At 42.5% G+C, this 20964-nt stretch overlaps 1 protein-coding gene across 2 annotated transcripts in view; it reads left to right on the top strand.

Moving 5' to 3' along the window:
• Nucleotides 1–171: 171 nt before the first annotated feature.
• Nucleotides 172–20964, top strand: part of HTR7 (5-hydroxytryptamine receptor 7) — a 77947-nt gene continuing 57154 nt past the window's right edge. For both annotated transcript variants that reach the window (XM_037047323.1, XM_037047322.1), the window contains exon 1: nucleotides 172–1118. In XM_037047323.1, coding sequence (XP_036903218.1) covers nucleotides 580–1118 — 539 coding nt within the window. In that variant the 5' untranslated portion in view covers nucleotides 172–579. The remainder of the gene's footprint in view (nucleotides 1119–20964) is intronic.

Raw genomic sequence — 20964 nt, 5'->3', positions numbered from 1 at the left:
GATCCCGCTCGGGATCCCGGGAGGCGCGTGGAGCACCGCCCCCACCCGGTGCGGACGCGCGGGGGAAGCCTGTTCCGCGGCCCGGGGGGCAAAGGCACCGCCGAGGCGGCGGCGGCGGCGGCGGCTGTGGCAGTGGCGGTGGGGACGCGGCGGCGCGGCTGCCGCAGGGGAGCGGCGGCGGGCGCGAGGGGCGGGGCGCCCTCCGCAACTTCTGCTTCTGCCTCGCCGGCGCTCTCGGCGTACTCGCGCAGCGGCTGCGGGTTGCGGGCTCCGGGCTGCGGCGCCGCCAGCCGAACCCGACCTGCTCGCACGAGAACCCGCGCGTCCGGGGCATCCGTCGGGTGCCCCAGGCGCCTCCTGCAGGGAGTCCCCGCGCGGCCGCGCTCACGCGCCGTCCGCAGCGACTGGGGGCCCGGGACGTGCGGGGCCGCGAGGCCGAGCCGGGCGCCCCCCAGCGGCCGGCGCGGGCCTCATGGCTGGGCCGGGCGGAGCGGAACCGGCGAGGTGAAGCCCCTGGGCCCGCAGCCGGAGCGTGTGGCGGGGGCGCCGGCTCCATGGGCAGCAGCGCACGGCGGCACGATGATGGACGTTAACAGCAGCGGCCGCCCGGACCTCTACGGACACCTGCGCTCTGTCCTCCTGCCAGAGGTAGGGCTGCCGGACCTGAGCCCCGACGGCGCCGGGCCGGACGCGGGCTCCTGGGCGCCGCACCTGCTGCGCGGGGTCCCGGAGGTCACCGCCAGCCCTGCGCCCACCTGGGACGCGCCCCCGGACAATGCCTCCGGCTGCGGGGAACAGATCAACTACGGCAGAGTCGAGAAAGTTGTGATCGGTTCCATTCTGACGCTCATCACGCTGCTGACGATCGCCGGCAACTGCCTGGTGGTGATTTCGGTGTGCTTCGTCAAGAAGCTTCGCCAGCCCTCCAACTACCTGATAGTGTCCCTGGCGCTGGCCGACCTCTCGGTGGCTGTGGCGGTCATGCCTTTTGTCAGCGTCACAGACCTTATCGGGGGCAAGTGGATCTTTGGCCACTTCTTCTGCAACGTATTCATCGCCATGGACGTCATGTGCTGCACCGCCTCAATCATGACCCTGTGCGTGATCAGCATCGACAGGTAAGGCCCGGGCCACCCCGTCCCGGGGTCTGGCTCCGGGTATGTGCTTGCTGGTGGTAGAGCCCCGCGCGCTCGCCCTTTCTGGGAGGGTAAGCCGGACTTCACGGCGGGACGGAGGGCTGCGCTTTAACACATCAACCCCCACACATCAGCCCTACACCAACCAACTTCAGTTACAGCAAAGCCTTTGAAAGAAGAGCCCGAAATGTTCTGGTTTCCTCTAGTGAGGACTTGACGACCAAAGTTAAGAGTATTTCAAGCATTAGCAGCTCCACCAGGGGGTCCCTTCGTCTTGGTTTTCGGGCGGAAAGAATTTGGTCCTTGCTGAGCTTGACAGACCCTTGCTGTCAGCCCCGAAGAGTCGATTCTTACTTTAAGAAATCAGTGGGAGAAAAGTCACCTTGCTTCCCTGATTGTAGGAGCTACTCCTCAGGCCAATGAAAAGACCTAGGATGGTCTCAGAATTGGGGGTCTGCATGTCTGAACGTTGCACCCCTATGATTGTTGATTCTGATTCTCCTTTTGAAAAGTCTGGTTTTAGTGTTTGGCAAGGCTGTTTGCATCCTGTGGACTTACAGACTGGAGCCTTACTCCCTGTCTGAATGGTTGGTTCTAGCCTTTCATCATATCCCTTGGGAATCTTCTCTTGCGAACTCCCCCACTGGAGTAATTGAAACAGACGCTGATTATCTGTCAGGGATGCTGGGGGAAAAAATTCCTGCCGTGGGTGGGTATGGGATTGGACTAGGAGATCCCCAGAGTTCCTCCAGGCTCTAGGATTACAGGATTCTGCAGTGGAGCCAATCTTTGGCCCTAGAAATACTGTGCAATTGGCAACTTGAAGTATGGTCCCAGTGTTTTTTGGCCACAGAGCAACTCTGCTTCTTTTGAAACTGAAATAGTAAACCTTCATATTCACACTCAGAATTCTGCTGGTCCTTTAAAACCCGCACAGGACTGGTACTGTGTTTAATAATACAGAGAAATGATTGCTTATTTTCTTGGGGGACCTACAGAACCTTGAAATGTGTAGCCCTTTTTAGCATAGGAGAAATAACTGGTGCCTCCACACGTAAAATGACGGTGCCTCAATAGACCGTCTAGCACAAAACGGAAAATTTCCTCCTTTCCCTCCCTGTAAACACTGCTATTTGTGGTTTGTTGATATTGAACATGTCCTGCTATTTTACTGCTTGGCCAAGGTTTATGATAACATGAATAAAGAGAATGTTAGGAAAGGGGGTATTTTCATAGAAAAAAATACATTGTAGCAGTATTTAGTTAAAGAGCTACATTATTTTTTAAAAAATTGGATCCTGCCATTTTATATATTATGTTAGGAGCTTCTGACAGAAAACAAGGAATTATTTTTAACAGGAGAACATGAACTGCATATATGAGAATATTAGCTCCAAACTTGACAGCTGAAGTTCTGAATTACTGTAGTTAAGAATGTCAAAAACATATGCATTTACAGTCTGGTTGTGGTGACAGAAACTAGGAAAGCATGCTCAATATACATAGTAAGTATAAACATGAACTATAAGCGCAAAAATTCTGCTGCTTAGCCAACCAAAACAGTGCTCCCTGCATGAATGGAGTCCTTTAAATAGCACTCAGTGTGGTTAAATGAATAACAATTTATGTTGCTAGTAATGCATTTATGACCTTTTTCATTTGATAATTGATAAATGATAAATAACAAAGCATGCTAACTTGTTTCCTAAGACACCCAGTGCTTCTGTTCTTACGGGCACATTTAGGTTTGGCTGGGACCACCCTGAGATTCCCGTGCATAAGCTGAAGGTTTTCTTCACTCAGGGTGCATGTGTGACTTACCAGCAGCAGGAACATCTTGAATAGATGGTAATTCTTAAGGTTAATTCTTCTTGTCAAGAGCTTCTAATTTGTTCATCAACTACATCCTTATGATATCACAAATTATGATAATACAGGGATGTAGATTCTGTCTCTTCATACCCTATAAGAATTATGCTATTGGTGATTTCTGCTTAAAATTATTTTAGAAGATAAACATGCCATTTCTTTACGTAACATGAAGAATTACTAATGGTGGAAGACACAGATTGCTTTGCTTCCAAGAACGCAGAGAACTAAACATGAGAAAAAGGGAAATGCATTTGACATCTAAGGTGAATTATTTTTGAAAAGACTGTTTTCTTCTGTTCCATTGTAGAATGTGACCGATGGTATGAAAATGTGCTGAGAAAATATGAAAACATTTACTCTTCATTCACTTATTTGTTCCCTGTTGATTACCTAATATAGGTTATACTGTGCTTTGTGCGGGGTAATCAAAGATGAATAATAATGTTCCTGCTTTTGAGTTTATACTACATTTTGAGAATTTGGATTTCTGTTGGGCAGTTAACATTTGGTTAATGGAACCTTGATAATTCTTAACTGGGGTGCTTTTCCAACCTTTTCCAATGCAATTACATGCCATTTTCTTTACAGGTTTCAACACTCCCATATCTACCCTTTTCAGATAATGACTCATGATGATTGAAGAAGTAGAAGCCATTCGGTGGGAACCCCCTTATCCTTCCACTGCCAGACCACCTTTCCCACATTGGTACTCGTTTTATTTCCTTCTAGTTAAACAGCAAGAAGACATTGGGTCCCAGCAAAGACCAAACCACCTGCCCGTCACATCCCATCCCCTCTCACCTTCTCAAGGACCCTGTTTCTTCCTTGACTCCTCTTATCTTCTTTGTCCTCATTTTCCCCTCTTCACTAGGCAAAGGTTGATCTTCTAGTTTTAGGAACTCCTTTGGCCTTTCTTCTCCCTCCAGTTACTCGTCCACATCACAGTTAAGCTGTGCCTACAGCCTCTCTTTATTTCCTTACTCCTCAGATAGGTGAGTTTTACAGTCAGTAGTTCTACAGTTCAACAGTTCCCCTTTTAGGATGCTCATTTAAAAATAGGAATTAAATTACTCCCATGCACAGGGTGAAAACATACAAAACCAGTTAGTTCTGTATGTTGTTTAAGTGCAGTGATATAGCAGTAAAAGTACATAACAGCGCAGAGGAACGGTGAGCACCAAATTCAGGAGAGTGGTTTATCTCCGGTGGAGTGGGTGGGTGGAAGTGCAGTCCGGGAGTAGCACCTGGAACTAGATTGGTAATATTTCATTTCTTAGTCTTGGTGTTTTATGTACACTGTTATTCTTTGTATAACATTTTGTATGTTGGAAATATATTTTAAAACTTTCTTGAAATATGCCCATGGAATCTGCAACTAGATCAAGAAATTGAAAATTATTAATCTCCCAGAAGTCCTCTCCTGCCCCTACCCAGTTTCTGATACTCCCAGAAATAACCATTGTCTTGGCTTTTTGCATCATAAATTAGTTCTGCCTGGTCAGAACCTCATATACACGGAATGGTTGAGTATAAACTCATAAATCTGTTTGTTTTTTTGCTGACTATAATGGTTGTGTGATTCTTTCATAGGTTTTACTGTCAGTATTTTGTTCATGTGTTTTTTATTTTTTTTCTGAGTAGTATTCCATTTGTCTATCAGGTTACTTGTACATAGACTTTGAATTGTTTCCAGTTTCAGGATATTACTAACAGTGACTTTATAAACATTTATTTGTGGACAAGTAATTTTGTGGACATGTTTTTATTTCTTTTGGCCGTATATAACACTGGATAATAGGTAGTATATTGCATTTGAATTATATGTAACCCCCTTACACGTGTTATCCTTATCATGCATTTTAATTTACATATTTAAAAAACCTATTAGAGGATATTTTTATTGTTACTTTAAACAATCAGTATTCATCCTTATTTACCTACATGTTTATCTTTCCCATTACTCTTGATTTTTTTCCTTACATTACCATACTTTCACCTGGGATTATTTTCTTTTGCCCAGTTAGACTTTAATTAGCATTTTTTAAAAAGTGAGTGCCGGTGATAAATCTTCTGTGTTTACTTGTCTGAAAGTGTCTTAATTTTACAATCATTTTTTGAATGACACTTTATCTGAGCATAGGATTCTGTATTTGAGAATTTTTCAACACTTTTAAACATTGTTCCACTGTCTTTAGGTTTCCATAATTTCTGTTGAAAAATCAGCTATTAACCAACACTATCATCACTCCTTTAAAAAGAATGTGTCTTTTTTCCTCTGGCTGCTTTTAGGATTTTCTCTTTATCTTTAGTTTTTATCACTTATTCTGTGATGTCCCTAATTCTGGCATTATTATTATTTGTTGTTGTTGTTTTGCCCTCAGCCCTACAGGGTTTCTTAGTAATTTTTGTATTTGTTCATTGATATCTCTGAGTTTGCTATTGTTATTTTAATTACTTTTACTATCCCATTCTTTCTTATTCTGTCTTCAAATTTACATGATTTAAATCTTTTTACTTGATTATGCATTTCTTACACTCTTATTTTCCATTTTTCTCTGTGCTTCAGTTTTGAAAATTTTTGACCTGTCTTCCAATTTATTAATCATCTTTTTGCTACGTCTAATCTGTTTTTCAGTGTTATCTATCGAGTTCTTTATTTTAGTCCTAGAGATTTCATTTGATCCTTTTTTTGGCATTTGACCCTTTTTATTGACTCTAATTATTTGGTGAAATCCTCTGCCTTTTTATCTAATTTCTCCATCTTGTTATCATATTTTTGAATATATTAATCATGGCTAAACTTTTTCTGCTAACTTCATTGTCTGAATCACTTGTGAGTTCTTTGTGTGTGGTCTGCTTTCCCCTGCTCTGGGGTTTGGGTCTGTGCCTTGGCATGCCTAATAAATTTTGTTTGTGTCCTCCACATGTGGTATGAAAAATTGTAGATGTTGTAGATAATGTTATTTTCTTGCAGAGAAAATAGCTGCTAGGCAGGCATATTGGGGGACTGATGATTGGAATCCAGTTAGAGACAGAGCTCACTATAGGCTAGCTTTTAGTTTTGATAAAGGTCCGTCTGCCACTAGCTGATACCTCTTCCTGGGGTGTAGCCTTCTTGGGATTTTAGCTAAGAGCATGGGTGTTCTCGATGACTTCTCTCCCTGGTTAGTCAAAACTTGAATTCCTCTGCTCTCAGCACCGTGAGATTGTCGAAATTCCCACTCAAAGCTTTTTGGGAGCTTTTTCCTTGGCTTCTTAGCCTCCTGTCAGCCTCAGAATTCAGCAAATGTGTTTAAGGACCAGCCAAATGCTGGGCTTAGTTTTCTGCTTCTTGTTGGGATTTTGGCTATTCATGTCTCTCATTTTTGTCTTTCTATCTTCAAGAGACTACCAAATTTTCTTCTGGTATTTTTGCCTTTTAATAGCAATTCTGCTGAGGCTCTTTGCCTGGATCTTCAGTCCCATAACCCCTCACCTGGTTTTGGAAAATGTCCCAAGGAAAAGAATGGCTGTAGAATTTTGGGTTGCCTCTCTGTGGTTCTCTGTTTTCCAGGATTTCCCCCTTCAACTTCTGGTTATCTCAGCTTAACTTATGCCTTTAAGCAGGTTTGCGTATGTGTGTGTGTGTGTGTGTGTGTGTGTGTGTGTATTTGTGCTTTACCCAGCTTTTATAGTTATTTTCATGGGAAGCATTGGTCTGAAGCATCAGACAACCTCATCAAAGCTGGAAGTTAATGTGTGCCTGAAATATTTTGAATATGCACAAACATGGAAATATAATCAGGTACATTTCCTGCTTGAAATCATTCATTGGCTTTTTATTTCCCTTGGAATAAAATCCCAACTCTTGAGCACATCTACAAGTTCCCTGACCACATTCCCTCATGCTTTCCACAGGAGAGTCGTGCTGACCTTTTTTAGTGTTTCCATCATGCCAAATTCTTTCCTACTTCAGGCCTATTCCATGCAAACCCACCAACTGATATATTTGCAAAACTCTAGTTTTATATTTGGAGTTCTATTTCCTAATATATGTTTTCGATCCCAAGTTGGAAAACTTAAAAGTGTTTAACCGTCTACAATGGCAACAATTAAAATGTCTGAAAAATACCAACTATTGACAAGAGTGGACAGCAAATGAAACTTTCATACTTTGGTAGTGGAATTGTGAATTGGTGAACAACTGTGAAAATACTTTGCATTATCATGCCGTGTTGAAGATACATACACACTATGATTCTGTTATTTCTTGATATATGTCAGAGAGACTCCACTCACCAAAAGTCTTATACAAGAATATTTATAATACCCAGAAATTGAAGACCCCCCAAACTTGAGAAAAAAAACATGTGTGTCAACAGTAGAATGGATAAATATATTGTGGTACATTCACACAATAGAGTACTATTCGGTAGTGGTTATGAAACTTGAGCTTGCATTAGAACTATGCAGAGGCTATTAAAACAGATTACTGGGTCCCACCACAAGAGTTTCCGATTTAGTAAGTTTGGGGTGGAGACTAATAGTTTGCCTTTCAGACAAATTCTTGATTAATTCTGATGCTCCTCTTTTGGGGACCTTACTTAGCTGCTACTATAAAGCAATAAAAACGAACCAATGATAGCTAAAATGAATCTCACAAAGTAATTGAAACAATATTTCTACTGTCCAATTTTTGAAACATTTTAAAGTCAAGAGTATAGTCTAAAGAGCCTACTGTATCCACAACCTACCTTTAACAGTGATTAATTTATGGCCAGCCTGTTTAATGAATACTTTGCAACTCCTCCACCTTTGCAATATTTTAAATCAAATTTCAGACATCATGTCATTTCACCCATAAATACTCCCAGGTTGTAAACATAATGCTGAGCAGAAGCAAATTTTTTGTGCAAAAGAATACATAACGTGCTTCTATTCATGTGAAAATTTGAAACAGACATTGTTCAGAGACATGCATAACTGAAACACATTGTTTAACTGAAAATACAAAGAAAAGGAAGGAAGACAAAGAAGACGAGGTAGAGGGCACCCACCAATTGTCTTGAGAAGGAAATTTCCAAGAAGTCAGAAATCACTAGTGCTGTCCTCATTCTCATGATGCATCTATATGTCCATATATCATGAGAGTGAGGGTACTGACTACTTCCAGGTGGGAAGGGGAGGGTTGTGAATGCAGGGGTACTTCTGAGTTGTGCAAGGTTTTGTCTTTTGACTGTAGTGGTCAAAAGGGTTAACTTTTTAAATTATTGTTGAAGTATCCAAACATATTTTAAGCCGGAATACATGTACTGTATTCTGGTTTTATAATGAAAGGGACAAGAGTGTTCATTTATTTGATGACATCTTGTGAAGGTGTATTTGGATGTACATCAGATGTGTGATTAATCTGAGCAGATGCAGTTGCTGTTATCATGGCTCTTAGCTCCGCGTGTGAGGACAGAGGTCCTCTTTGGGTTCTGCCTGGTTACAGGAACTCATCTGGCTTGCTTGTGAGAGTCATAATCTTCAGCTCTGACTGGTGTCTGGCGGATGCCTTGCTTCCCCGCCAGGTGCTATGACTCATTTGCTTCGATGATCTGAGTTCTGCTCTTGGCCTTCATTCTGCTGTGATCAGCAGAGCAGGGACATTCTGGCTTCCCTGGGTCGCCTTTTGCTTTGAAAGAAGTCATCCTTGCTCATCTCTAAAATTAAATTTCAGCTTGTAGGTACACTTTAAGAGTTGAAAGAACCCTAAACTAGTTTTGCGATGGCAAGGTGGGAGGGAGAGGAAACAGGTCTCAGCACTGTCCTCTGGTGAGGAAACGTTTCCCTTAAACTACTTTTGTTTCTCAGGATCACTCCCAGGAAGTAACACCTAAGGGTAGAAATGCTAGCAGCTAGTAGACTTTAAGGGCTTTATTGTTCACCAGCCACTTTCCACGTGTAGAAACCTCCTCTGATCCTCCCTACCATCTCCCGAGGTGGCATTATTATCCTCAGTTGGTGAGGGAGGGACTGGAGCAGGAAATGGCTTTTATCTATGGACACAGTTTCTATGTGTGGAACCCGTGTTCAAAGCCTATTCAATTGCCATGTATTTATGTATGTGTTTAAGAAGAAGAGTAAAAGTTTGGATGTCACATGGTGAAGGAGATAATCCTGAGGCCTTAAAAGAAATGCCGAATTAGACAGGTGATGAAAAGGCAAGAGATATTCCAGGTGAGGGGAACAGCAGTTGCTGAGATTGTAAAGGCAGTAAGTCCATCTGCAGGTGAACTTACATACGGGGAGCAGGAAGGCATTCCAGGTGAGGTAATAGCATAGGAAGAGCCCGAGTCTGTAAGACTTCACCCCTGGTGGCAGATGCTGCTGGTTGCCTATCCCACCCCCCCCCTCCCCTTCCTCCTTAGTTACAGGAATTCCTCTTTGTACCTGGGAATAGGGCTGCCCAGAATAGACACTGTTCTAGTCTCCCCTGCAGCGAGGTGTGGCCGTGTTCATACATTTTGACCCAGGAGATCTTAGTGGAAGTATTGTGTTTTGGCTTCTCAGAAGTTCTTTTTTATCAAGGCAATTGGTGTGTGTCCTCTTCCTCCTCTTTTTTGTCTCCATCTCGTTGCCCGGAATGTGAGTGTGCGGCTCCCAGCGTCATCTTGGTCAGGATGGACAACCTGGGCCACACTTGGGAAGGATGACCAGGGTGCCAGAAGGGTGGGCTTGTTCCTGGGGATTGTGGGTGCCAAAAGGATTGCTGGTACCCTGACTTCTACTAATTGATGAACATATACCATTACGTTATCTGTCACATGCAGCTGAACTCAATCCCAACTGCCGATCCTTGGGGCCAGTTTCTTGTCCCACTTGATCATCTTTCCCACTGATGTCCGCATCTACTTCCTAAAACATCAACGTGGGGGGGGGGGTCATCGTGCCATTCTCCTTTGGAAACCCTTCAGGAATAGCAACTATCATTTTTAAAAATTTTTTATAAATAATTAACAAATTAATTAATAAATTAATTTTTAGAGAGGAAGGAAGGGAAGAAGAGAGGGAGAGAAACATCAATGTGTGGTTGCCTCTCACATGCCCCCTTGCTGGGGACATGGCTCACAACCCAGGCATTCAATTCCCACAGCTGGGAATTGAACCAGCAACCCTTTGATTAGCAGGTGGGGACTCAACCACTGAGCCGCACCAGCCAGGGTGCAACTATCATTTTTAAGGGCTTTTTGTGCTATTTAAATTCCTAAAGACTTTGTGCATGATATTTCCTTTAATCTTTGTAACGCCCTTGTAAGGCTGTTTACTGCGTGGCTGTCATTGAGTCTTGCTGGACAAAGGTGAACAAGACAGAGTATGACTGTTTTTAATCCCTTTCTCCAGATAAGAAAGTTGAGGAAATGCACACATTGTATATGACAGGAACAGTGTCTGAATCAAAAGCCCATGTATATCTCCCTATGTCATCATAGCCATTGCCTGCTACATGAGGAGAGGAGTGTTAGGGTATAGCATTCAAGGCCCTTTATAATTTGACTCCACCCTCCCCGTAGCCCTAATCTGACTAACTCTGTCATAGACACTGCTTGTTAACAGTATGTCAGTACAAAGCTAATGCACTTACCTCCCCAACTGGTTCCTCCCCCCAGGTTCCCTTCCCAATAAATGACATCAGTCTCCACACAGTTGCTTTGCTAACCATTTGGGTATCATCTTTGAAACTTTCCACCCAGCCCCGCACTCTCACTAGCCTGTCACCCAGTCCTGCCGATTGTCCCTGCACTTTCTTTTTCCCCCTCTCCCAGCACCAGCAGCTCAACCTAAACCCCTATCATCTTTCCTTTGGAGTATTCAGAGGAGCTTCCCAGGGGTCTCCCTGTATCTGCCCTTACCCTGAGTTAATGCAGAGTATGTGATCCTAGCTGCATATTAGAATTCCCCGGATAACTAAAAAAAATACCAGTGCTTGGAGTCCACCTCTGGAAGCCCTGATATAATTGGTTTGGGTCCACCCGGGCCTCAGTGTGCTTGAAAATCTCCCCCACGTGATTCTAATGTGTAGCCAAAGGAAGAAGCCCTGAGTTAGGGGGACCTTTTACAAATGCAAATGTGATCTTATCCCTGGCTCCCAAACTTGCCTGCACATTAGAATCACCTAGGGATCTTCAAGGGTATGGTGCCCACCTAGGCCGTATGCAAGCCTTACTAATGCAGCAGGGGTGGGACTCAAGCACCCGTGTTTTGGAAGCTCTCTCGGTCAGTCCAGTGGGCAGACAGGTTGGGGCACTACTGGATTACGGTTCTCCTGCTTCAGACTCTTTAAGGGGTTAATAAATTCCTCTGTTCTTTGGATGAGATCCTTGATTTCTGATTGAACGAAAAGATTATATCCGATTTTGCTAATTTCATTAGAATTGGGGGTTGGCAAACTGTTTTCTGTAACTGACTAGATTGCAAATATTTTAGGCTTGTGTGATCTCTGTTCTCTGTTGCAACTGCTCAACTCTCAATATGTGGATATATGGACATGGCTGTGTTCTAATGAAACTTTATTTGTGAATACTGAAATTCGAATTTCATAACGTTTTCACATCATTAATTATTATTATTATTATTGACTTTCTAAAACCATTTATTTACTTATTTATTTTAACCCTCAGCAGAGGATGCTTAGAGAGGGCAAGGGAGGAGGAGAGAGAGGGAGAGAAACACTGATTTGAGAGAGAGACGTCTATTGGTTGCCTCTCCTACATGCTCGGATGGGGGCCCAAGCCCACACATAGGCATGTCCCCTGACCAGAAATTGAACCCATGACCTTTCAGTTGCTGTGACAACTCTCCAACCAACTGAATCACACTGGCCAGGGCCATATTTTGAACTATTTTAAAATGTAAAATCCATTTTTAGCTGGGAGGCTATATTAAAACAGGCAAGGGCCAGATCTGACCTGCTGGAGTTTGCCGACTTCTACCCAGGATTTGATTCAGTTCAATGACCTGTCTCTATCTGCCCTTAAATGACATACTCTAATGACATACTTAAAACAAGAGTTCTATTTTGGATGGTAAGTTTGATATCAATACGTTTGACGAGAGTCTAAAGTTACAGAGAGGAGTCAAGATGAGAGATACAAATTTGGAGGTCACTGTAGATGATACTTAAACGACATACTCTAATCCATCTATAATCAGTCTGGTTCAGCTGCCTGAATATTTCAGAATTTTATTTTAGGGAAATGTATATTCTATATGTGTGGTTTGAAAAGGTCTCTGATAATTTCAATAAACATCTTTGACAATTCTTCCCTTTTGGTAAATAGATTGCCTTGAAATTTTATACTCGATAGTTTTCTGTATACTTTAAGTACCTACCACTCTGGCTTCCATTCTGGGTCACAAAGGTGATAGTCTTTTATTAGCGACCTCTTAATGTATTAGAATTGCCTTTTCCTATTATGGGAGTTATAGGGGATTCATCTATTCACTTTTCAACATTTATTGATTATGTAATCTTCATAGGTTACTCTTCACATCCAAAACAAGGTAAATAAGGTCTTTTCTCTCTTGAATCTTACATTCTAGTAGGAAGAAAGAGAAATTAAAAAACACATATACAGACACAAACACACACAAATTCATTAGTAATAAGTGCCACAAGGATAATTAACTTTGAATTAACATACTAGAGTGGGAGATCATGGAGGGTCTTTTTGAGGAGGTGACATATACATCACGACAAATGAAATGATGGGAGACTTCCGCCAAGATGGAGGCATAGGTGGAAACACTGTGCCTTCTCCCACAACCAAGTTTGAATACAACAAAGGTTTGGAGAACTAGGACACACCCAAAGACCAGAAAACGGAATTATACGGAAGTCCGACAACTACGAACCGTTCAACGGGACGGTAAGAGAGGTGGAGCCAGCGGCGGAGCCAGCAGCGGAGCAGGGTCGGGCAGGACAGATCCCCCAACCTAGGCACTCAGGCAGCCCGGAACCAGTTGGGGTGTAGGGCAGACTGACCTCGGTTGCACATTTGCGCACAGTGAGACGGACCACGCAGGCCCCAGGGGGTGAACCCGGTGGTGGAGGGCTGATGGCGGTGGCACACTCGCATGCAGTGGAACGAAATGCGTGGGCCTGGTGACGGTGGTGGCTGCGGTGCCAGTGGGGGACGTGGCAGCAGGCGGCAGAGGGAAGCCATTGTCCCTCTTTGACCCCGCCCCCACATACAACGTCACAACCCAGTGACTTAGTTGCCCTGCTCTGTTGAAAACCTAGGGCTCTGATCCTGCTACTTAACAGGCATGAACAGCCCAAAAGATGGTGCAAGAAGAACTCAAAGTCCCAGAGCCTATAACTCTAAGCGACCGAGAAATAGCCAGCCTCTCAGATGCACAGTTCAAAACACTGGTCATCAGGATGCTCACAGAACTGGTTGATTGTAGTCACAAATTAGAGGAACATATGAAGGCTAAACTAATTGAAATGAAGGGAAATGCACAGGAAACTAATAGTGGTGGAAAGGAAACTGGGACTCAAATCAATGGAATGGACCAGAAGGAAGAACGAAACATCCAACCAGAAAGGAATGAAGAAATGAGAATTCAAAACAGTGAGGAGAGGCTTAGGAACCTCCAGGACATCTTTAAACGTTCTAACATCGAGATTATAGGGGTACCAGAAGGGGGAAAGAAACAGCCACGAGTGGAGCACTTATTTGAAAAATAATTAAGGATAACTTCCCCAGTCTGGCAAAGGAAATAGACTTCCAGGAAATCCAGGAAGCTCAGAGAGTCCCAAAGAAGTTGGACCCAAGAAGGAACACACCAAGGCACATCATAATTACATTAGCCAAGACTAAAATGAAGGAGAGAATCCTAGAAGCATCAAGGGATAAGGGGACAGTCACCTACAAAGGAGTACCCATCAGACTGTCAGCGGATTTCTCAAAAGAGACCTTACAGGCAAGAAGGGGCTGGAAAGAAGTATTCCAAGTCATGAAATCCAAAGACCTACATCCAAGATTCCTTTATCCAGCAAAACTTTCATTTATAATGGAAGGACAGATAAAGTGCCTCTCAGATAAGGTCAAGTTCAAGGAGTTCATCATCACCAAGCCCTTATTATATGAAATGCTAAAGAGACTTATATAAGAAGGAGATGATGAAAATATTAACAGTGAAAGGACAGCAAACACACAGTTATTAACAACCACACCTAAAACAAAAGCAAACCAAGAGGACAGCTAGATGAGGAGTGGAACCATAGAAATGAAGAACACATGGAGGGTTAGAAACAGGGGGGTGGGAGGGGGAGAAGGGGGGAGAAGGCACAGAAAATAGCATAGATGGTAGGCAGAAAATGGATAGGGGGGAGGGTGAGAATAGTGGGGGAAATATAGAATCTAAAGAACTTGAGACACGTTATAAACTAAGGAAGGGAGAATGGTGGGGGAGGGAGTGTGTGGGTGGAGGGGAATGAAGGGGGGAATAGAACAACTGTAATGGTATAATCAATAAAATATATTTAAAAATAAATAAATAAATAAATAAATAAATAAAAAGAAATGATGGGGCTGGCTATGTGAATATTGGGGGGGAGAATGTCCTGGGAAAGGCAGCAGCTGATGTAGAGGCCTTGGGCCAATGTGGTTGGAGTAGAGGGGGTCAAAAGATAGCCTAGAAAGAGATGGGAGTGGAGCACTGGTCAGAAATCATACTGGGATTCAGGCCAGGTAAAGAGTTTGGATTTATTCTAAGTGCAAGGAAACCAGTGGAGAGTTTGAAGTTTAGGGCAGCACAGTCTGATTTATGTTTTTAATAAATCATTGAGGTTACTTTGGGAAATGAAATGGAGATGAGTGAGAGTGAAAGCTGGGAGACCAATTGGAAAGCTCCTGAAGTTGTCAAGATAAAAGGTAATGAGGAGTAGGGAAGAGAGAGAAAAGCGGAGGATTCCAGAGAGGTCTTGAAGGTGCATTGGCAGGGCTGGCTGATGGATTGGGTGTGGGGAGTAGTGGGCAGAGAAGGACAAAGAATGACTTTCGTGCTTTTGGCTCAGGCAACTCAGTTGATCGTGATGCTGCTAACTGAGTGGAGGAGCAGTAGGACTTGTGGTAAAAACAAGAGTTCTATTTTGGATGTTAAGTTTGATATCAATATGTTTGACGAGAGTCTAAAGTTACAGAGAGGAGTCAAGATGAGAAATACAAATTTGGAGGTCACTGTAGATGATATTTAAAGCCACAGGGTGGAAGATAACACATTGGAAACTGAGTGTGGACACCAAGCCTTAGGGAGATAAAGTATTTAGAGGTCAAGAGGAGGAAATAACACAGTTTCAAAGGGGTGGACAGTGAGATATGAGGGAAACCAGGAGGGTGTTGTATCATGGAAATTAAGGGGAATGTGTTTTGACGAAGATAAAATCAACTGTGTCAAATGCTGTTGTAAGATACAACTAGAAAATAACCAGTCAATTTGGCAATCTTGAAGTTGCTGGTGATCTTGAAGAAACAATGCAATGGGAACCCAGGTAGAGTGTGGTGAAGAGAGAAAGAGAAGGAAAAGTAGCGACAGGGACTAGCGACAGCTCTTTCAAGAACTTTTGCCGACAGCTACTCCCCTAGGAGTCGGGAACGATGGATTCTAGCCCCGTATCTGCTGCACTGAACCCTAACAATGATTATTTAAATATATGTCTTAAATTCCATTAGAATGGGTAAGAACTTTGCTTTCGTTTTTCATTTCTATTTCCTAGCACTTACAAAGTTCCTGGCATATAGTAAGTACTTAACCATATTAGTGGAATGAATGGATGAATGAATTAGTGAATATTTTACTAGAGTAAGAATCACTTTAGGCTTGAGACTGTATCTGATTAACCTTCAACAGGATCCCATAGACTAGTCAGGATGAAAAACATTCCCAAATGAATAAATAAATCTGGTAAACATGGGAAGGGTAGGATCTCCCTTTGATATTCTTCCCTGAACTTGTCATTGGCTGAACCCAACCAGAAGTGAGAGGAAATATCAGTTTCCCAGGAGAGAAAACAGAGCAGAGAAGGGTGGAGAGTAGAGCTGAGGTGTGACCTAGTGCAGGTGCCTTGCATTTTTAACGTTCTCTGCTTCTGTTTGTCTGGTAATTTGAGGGAACAGCTTGACCTTACTTGACCTCTGCCATGCCAGATGAAGAACTTGTGAGCAATTAGGAACGGGTATGGATCAATCTACACACCAAGGTCAGCCCCTATCCTATTACTGGACAGAATATTTCAAGGTGCTAATATCATGCTTCTAGGTGTTCCTCTAAGGGCTAGATAGGTCTAGATTTGATTTTCATATTTAGGAAAAGATGCATGGTCTTCCAGGAATTGACCATATCCATCCCCTTCTCTGTGAAGCATAGGAGTTTAGACCCTGGCTCTGAAATCACACGCATCCACGTTTGATTCCAGGTTCTGATCCTAGGTCACCTGATCAAACTTTCAAGCCTTTCCTCATTTGTAGAATGGAAATAGCAGGACCTATTGCATGGGACTATTGGGAGGATTCAGTGAGATGGTCAGCTACATGTAGCACAGGGTCTGGCTGATACAAGGCAACATTTAGTCTTTTGCTGGGCACTTATTTATCAAAAATTTCTCGGGGAGTTGTAACAACTTTTACCCGAGTTACCTTCCTTGTCCTTCATTCTGACTCTGAAGGTCTTCTTCACATGACTTTCTAGGGTTCCCAAAATGCCAACCATCAATCAGGGGTTTTTACCGAAGCTACAGAATAAATTAACTTGTTTCAAGAGTTATCACCTTAGACAAGATGAAATTAATAGCTTTCAATGGAAAAATTGTTCATTTTGAAAATAAGATTTCTACATGTTAAAAAATCAAATCAAATCTAAATAAAATAAAAATCAATCATCACATAATGCCATTTGAAAAATATAATTTAGAAAAAGCAAACTTGGATTCTTCTCAAAAGGCTTTATTTTGGCTGCACCTTTTTATGACTACATAATCCTATTTTTAAAAATCTGGGGGGACTTTGCTATTATTTACAGATACACTTCCTGTAGGGTCACCTTGCCCTGACTGTGTCCCTTCACTGGAAGTCACTGCTCCTCTCAAGGTGGCCCTCGCTATTTACATGATTCCTTCCTTTGGGGTCCTGTACCTTCCCTCTCTTCCTCTATTCATGTAATTATTCCCCTTCCCTTTCTCATAAATAGCCTCTGCTTTTACCTCCTAATTGGAACATGATTTGAGTCTCTGCTTGAATCAGTGCTTCATGAAGAACTATTCTTTTGGATCTCAAATAAATGCTGCTTGCCTCTCACGTCAGCCATCTGTTTTTAGGTTAATGTCTGAGAGTCACCATTTTACTGTCTTGGAGCCTCAATTTCCACATTGTAAGGTTGGATTGATAATCCCTTTCTCATAGGCTATTTTGGAGGCTAAATAAAAAATAAAAATATATGCACAAGCACTTTTTTGTGAGTTTTAGAGACTAATTCCTTTACTGTAGTGTTTTAAAACTGTCTGTTCAATGAACAGACTTTCCTGGGAGGCCCGTGCTAATATCTCATCATGTGCTGTACTAGTTCAAGTGCTTGGGATCTTCTCCCAGTGTCTGTAAAACTCACTTGTACTTCTTGTGATTCTAAAGCTATGACTCAAGAAAATTCTCAGGAGTCCCATTTACTTTATGGGATATTCCCATCTGTGGTCTGGGAGTGCTGGCAGGACCTAGGACCACATGGTCCCCTAGGACCACGCTCCCAGCAGTCACGGTGGTCTGAATTTACGTTCAACTTTTCTTCTCATCAAAACTCCCGCTAGCCCCTCTTTCAATGTGTTTGGGCCCTTCCTCCCTGCTTTGCCCATCCCACTCCCCCACACAACAGACACAAAATCTATCATTCTTTTAAGCTGCCCTGGAACAACTTAAAAATCTTTATTATCTTATTTTTCAGGACAACTTACTTCCCCACAGCCTCTGCCTCTCTCATCAGATTACCTAGTGCCTTCTCTTTCAGACCCATGTCATTCTGAGCAAATGAATGACTTTTTCCACCCTGAGGTGAATTCTGCACTTTCCCAGAATGCAGAAGAAGCTGAAATATTTCTCCTTTAAAAAAATAGAATATTTTCCCTCCTGATAACTGTTGATGTGGTTATGATTAATAAAATGCAAATACACTTAAGAGCATTTAAGCTATCAGAGTAGCTTTTTGTCACTCTGTATTTTTTCAATCAACTAATACTAAAAGTACAATTACTGCTAAGTGTGGGTTTAAAAAATGTTTTGACATTTAAAAGGGGTCCTTAGGTTTGAAGAAGGATGAGAATTCCTTTTAGCTTGGGGAATACTACCTGAACTCCACCCCTCCCCCCAAACTAATGGGAAGCTAGCTGGTGCCAGTCTGAAGGTGGTTCTTGGCCTGGGGTCTGGGATGGTATTTGGGGGTTTTGGTTTCAGGCATATCCATTGAGGAATAAGGCTAAACGAAAGCTGTTGTCCAGGGTGAAAGTGAGCATGGGAATTCACTCCAGAGGATAGTTGTGTGGTGGTAGATTCTGGAAGTACAAACTGGATAGGTTAAGCCTTCCTGGGGTAATTTGGCATTGTAATTAGAAATTTTCCACAAATCAGTAGATTTGTGGGAAGAGGTTAAGGGAAATGGCGTATGCTGTTCAAACACAAGGTCCCAAACCTAGAAGACTCCTATTGAGTTTGGGTCCCAGCTTCTCTGCTTGCCATAGTGGGTAACGAGCCAGTGTTGGTGATGAGGGAGTAGGAGAGATTTTCCGGGGAGGGGTGCCGATGAACACATGGTTCATTTCCTCATGGTTCCACAATACAATGGTTGTGAAAACGTATTTTCATGAAGGTTTTTGTTTTGTCTTTTTATTGTTTCATAGCTTCAGTGAAGTATAATTTGTACGCCCTAACATTCACTCACAGTAAGTATGCAGATCAGTGATTTTGAGTGAATTTATAGATGTATCTATCACCGCAGTTCAATGCAGTTCAATTCTGAACCATTTCTAATATTCCCCATGCCCTTTAGTTTGTAGCCATTCTCACCCTTAAGTCCCAAGCAGCCACTCACCTGCTTTTTGTCCCTATAGATTTGCCTTTTTGTTAAATTGAATATAAGTAGAACCATACAATATATGGCCATTGTATCTTGCTTCTTTCACTTAGCATATTTTTTAAAAGATTTTATTTATTTACCTTTAGAGGGGAAAGGAAGGAGAGAAGGAGAGAAATATCAATGTATGGTTGCTTCTCATGAGTCCCCTGCTGGGAACTGACCTGCAACCCAGGCATGTGCCCTGACTGGGAATCGAACTGAGATCGTGTGGTTCACAGGCCCACGCTCAATCCACTGAGCTACACCAGCCAGGGCTCACTTGGCATATTTTTGAGGTTCATTCATATTGTAGTATATATCAGTACATCACTTTTTAAATTTTTTTACTGCATAGTATTCTGTTGTATGAACAGACCAGTTTTTCTCTTTTCTTTACTAATTGAAGGACGTTTGGAATGTTTCCACATTTTTGGCTGTTCTGTTATGAACATATGTACAAGTATACAGATGTTTGTGTTTTTATTTCGCTTGCGTAGAAACTATAAGTACACATTTAATTTTCCACCGCACTGCCGGTTTCTGAAGCAGTTGTGTACTCCCAAAAGCAGTGCATGGGAGTTCCAGTTTCCTCGCGGTCACGTCAGCACTTGGTTTTGACAGTCTTTTGATTGTAGTTACTCTAGTTGGTGTGTAATGGCATCTTGCTGACTTTTAAATTTGTGTTTTCATACTAATGAATGATGTTGAGCACCTTATTAGCCACTCATGTATCTTCTTTAGTGAGATTTCTATTTAAAAATCCTCTCCACCCCCACTTTATAATTTGATATTATTTTTGAATTATAGGAGTTCTTTATATATTCTAGATACAAGTCCTTATCAGGTATGTCATTTGCATGTATTTTCTCCCAACCATAATTTTTTCTAATAGTATGTGATTATTCTATCATTTGTTATTGGCAAACATCTATGAGCACTTACTGTGGAATGGATACCGTCCAACACACTGGGACTAGAGAGCTAACAAAGCAAACCAAATCCTCACTCTCATAGGACCATGGATCTAGTGGAGGGAGTCAAACAACATGCAGATTTTAAAAAAGTAATAGGAGGTAATTCGTGCTGTGCAGCAAAATAAAACTTGGTGAGGTGAGGCAGAAAAATGCGGTTTTAGATAGAGTGGTCTGAAGCATTCTCTCTGGTATGAGGACATTTTAACAAAGATCTGAATACAGTTAGGATGCAAACTGTGTTACTGTGTATGCGAAGGGTCTCATCTGTAATCTTTAAAAATCATTACCTAAGGTGTTCCCACCCTCTAAATGTCAATGCTCTGGGACAAAGCCCTAGGTCTTGAACATTAGGGACGATAATAAAAATATTTAATGACGACTACTGACCACAGTGGATGTGGATATCTTAGGGCTGGATGACGGAGGGGTGGGGGCCACTCAGGGTGCTTGGGGAAGCAGCTTTTTGCGAGCTAGCGTGGAAGTATTATAATATTTGAACAACTAGTAAAGTCACATCAGAGTATATATATACTCGGTATGAGATCAGACTTACACCAGCTATTGTCAAGAAATTTGAGGGAAATAGGAATTGAGTTCAGGGAGAATTCCAGAGGTGTCAGTGTGGAAACACTAAGAAGAAACTCACCTAGTGTCAAACCAGTGATTAGTGGGGCTATTAGGGATGCTGATCCGATGAACACAGGTGGGGAGGCTCAGCAAGCCCCTAGGTATTTCACTAGAGCATTAGCTGGCAACCTTGGCTCCTATGAGAATAACTTGGGGATCTTTCAAAAAGTACATAATGTTTACTTGGCCACAGTCCAGGTCAATTAAATCAGAATATCTGCAGGTGGGGCTTA

This window comes from Sturnira hondurensis, unplaced genomic scaffold, assembly GCF_014824575.4.
Source record: "Sturnira hondurensis isolate 20B ecotype Veracruz unplaced genomic scaffold, ASM1482457v3 Scaffold0005563, whole genome shotgun sequence".
In the NCBI taxonomy this organism is placed as follows: domain Eukaryota; kingdom Metazoa; phylum Chordata; class Mammalia; order Chiroptera; family Phyllostomidae; genus Sturnira; species Sturnira hondurensis.
Note: the sequence above shows the minus strand (reverse complement) of the source record. Positions and strands in the feature narration are given on the sequence as shown.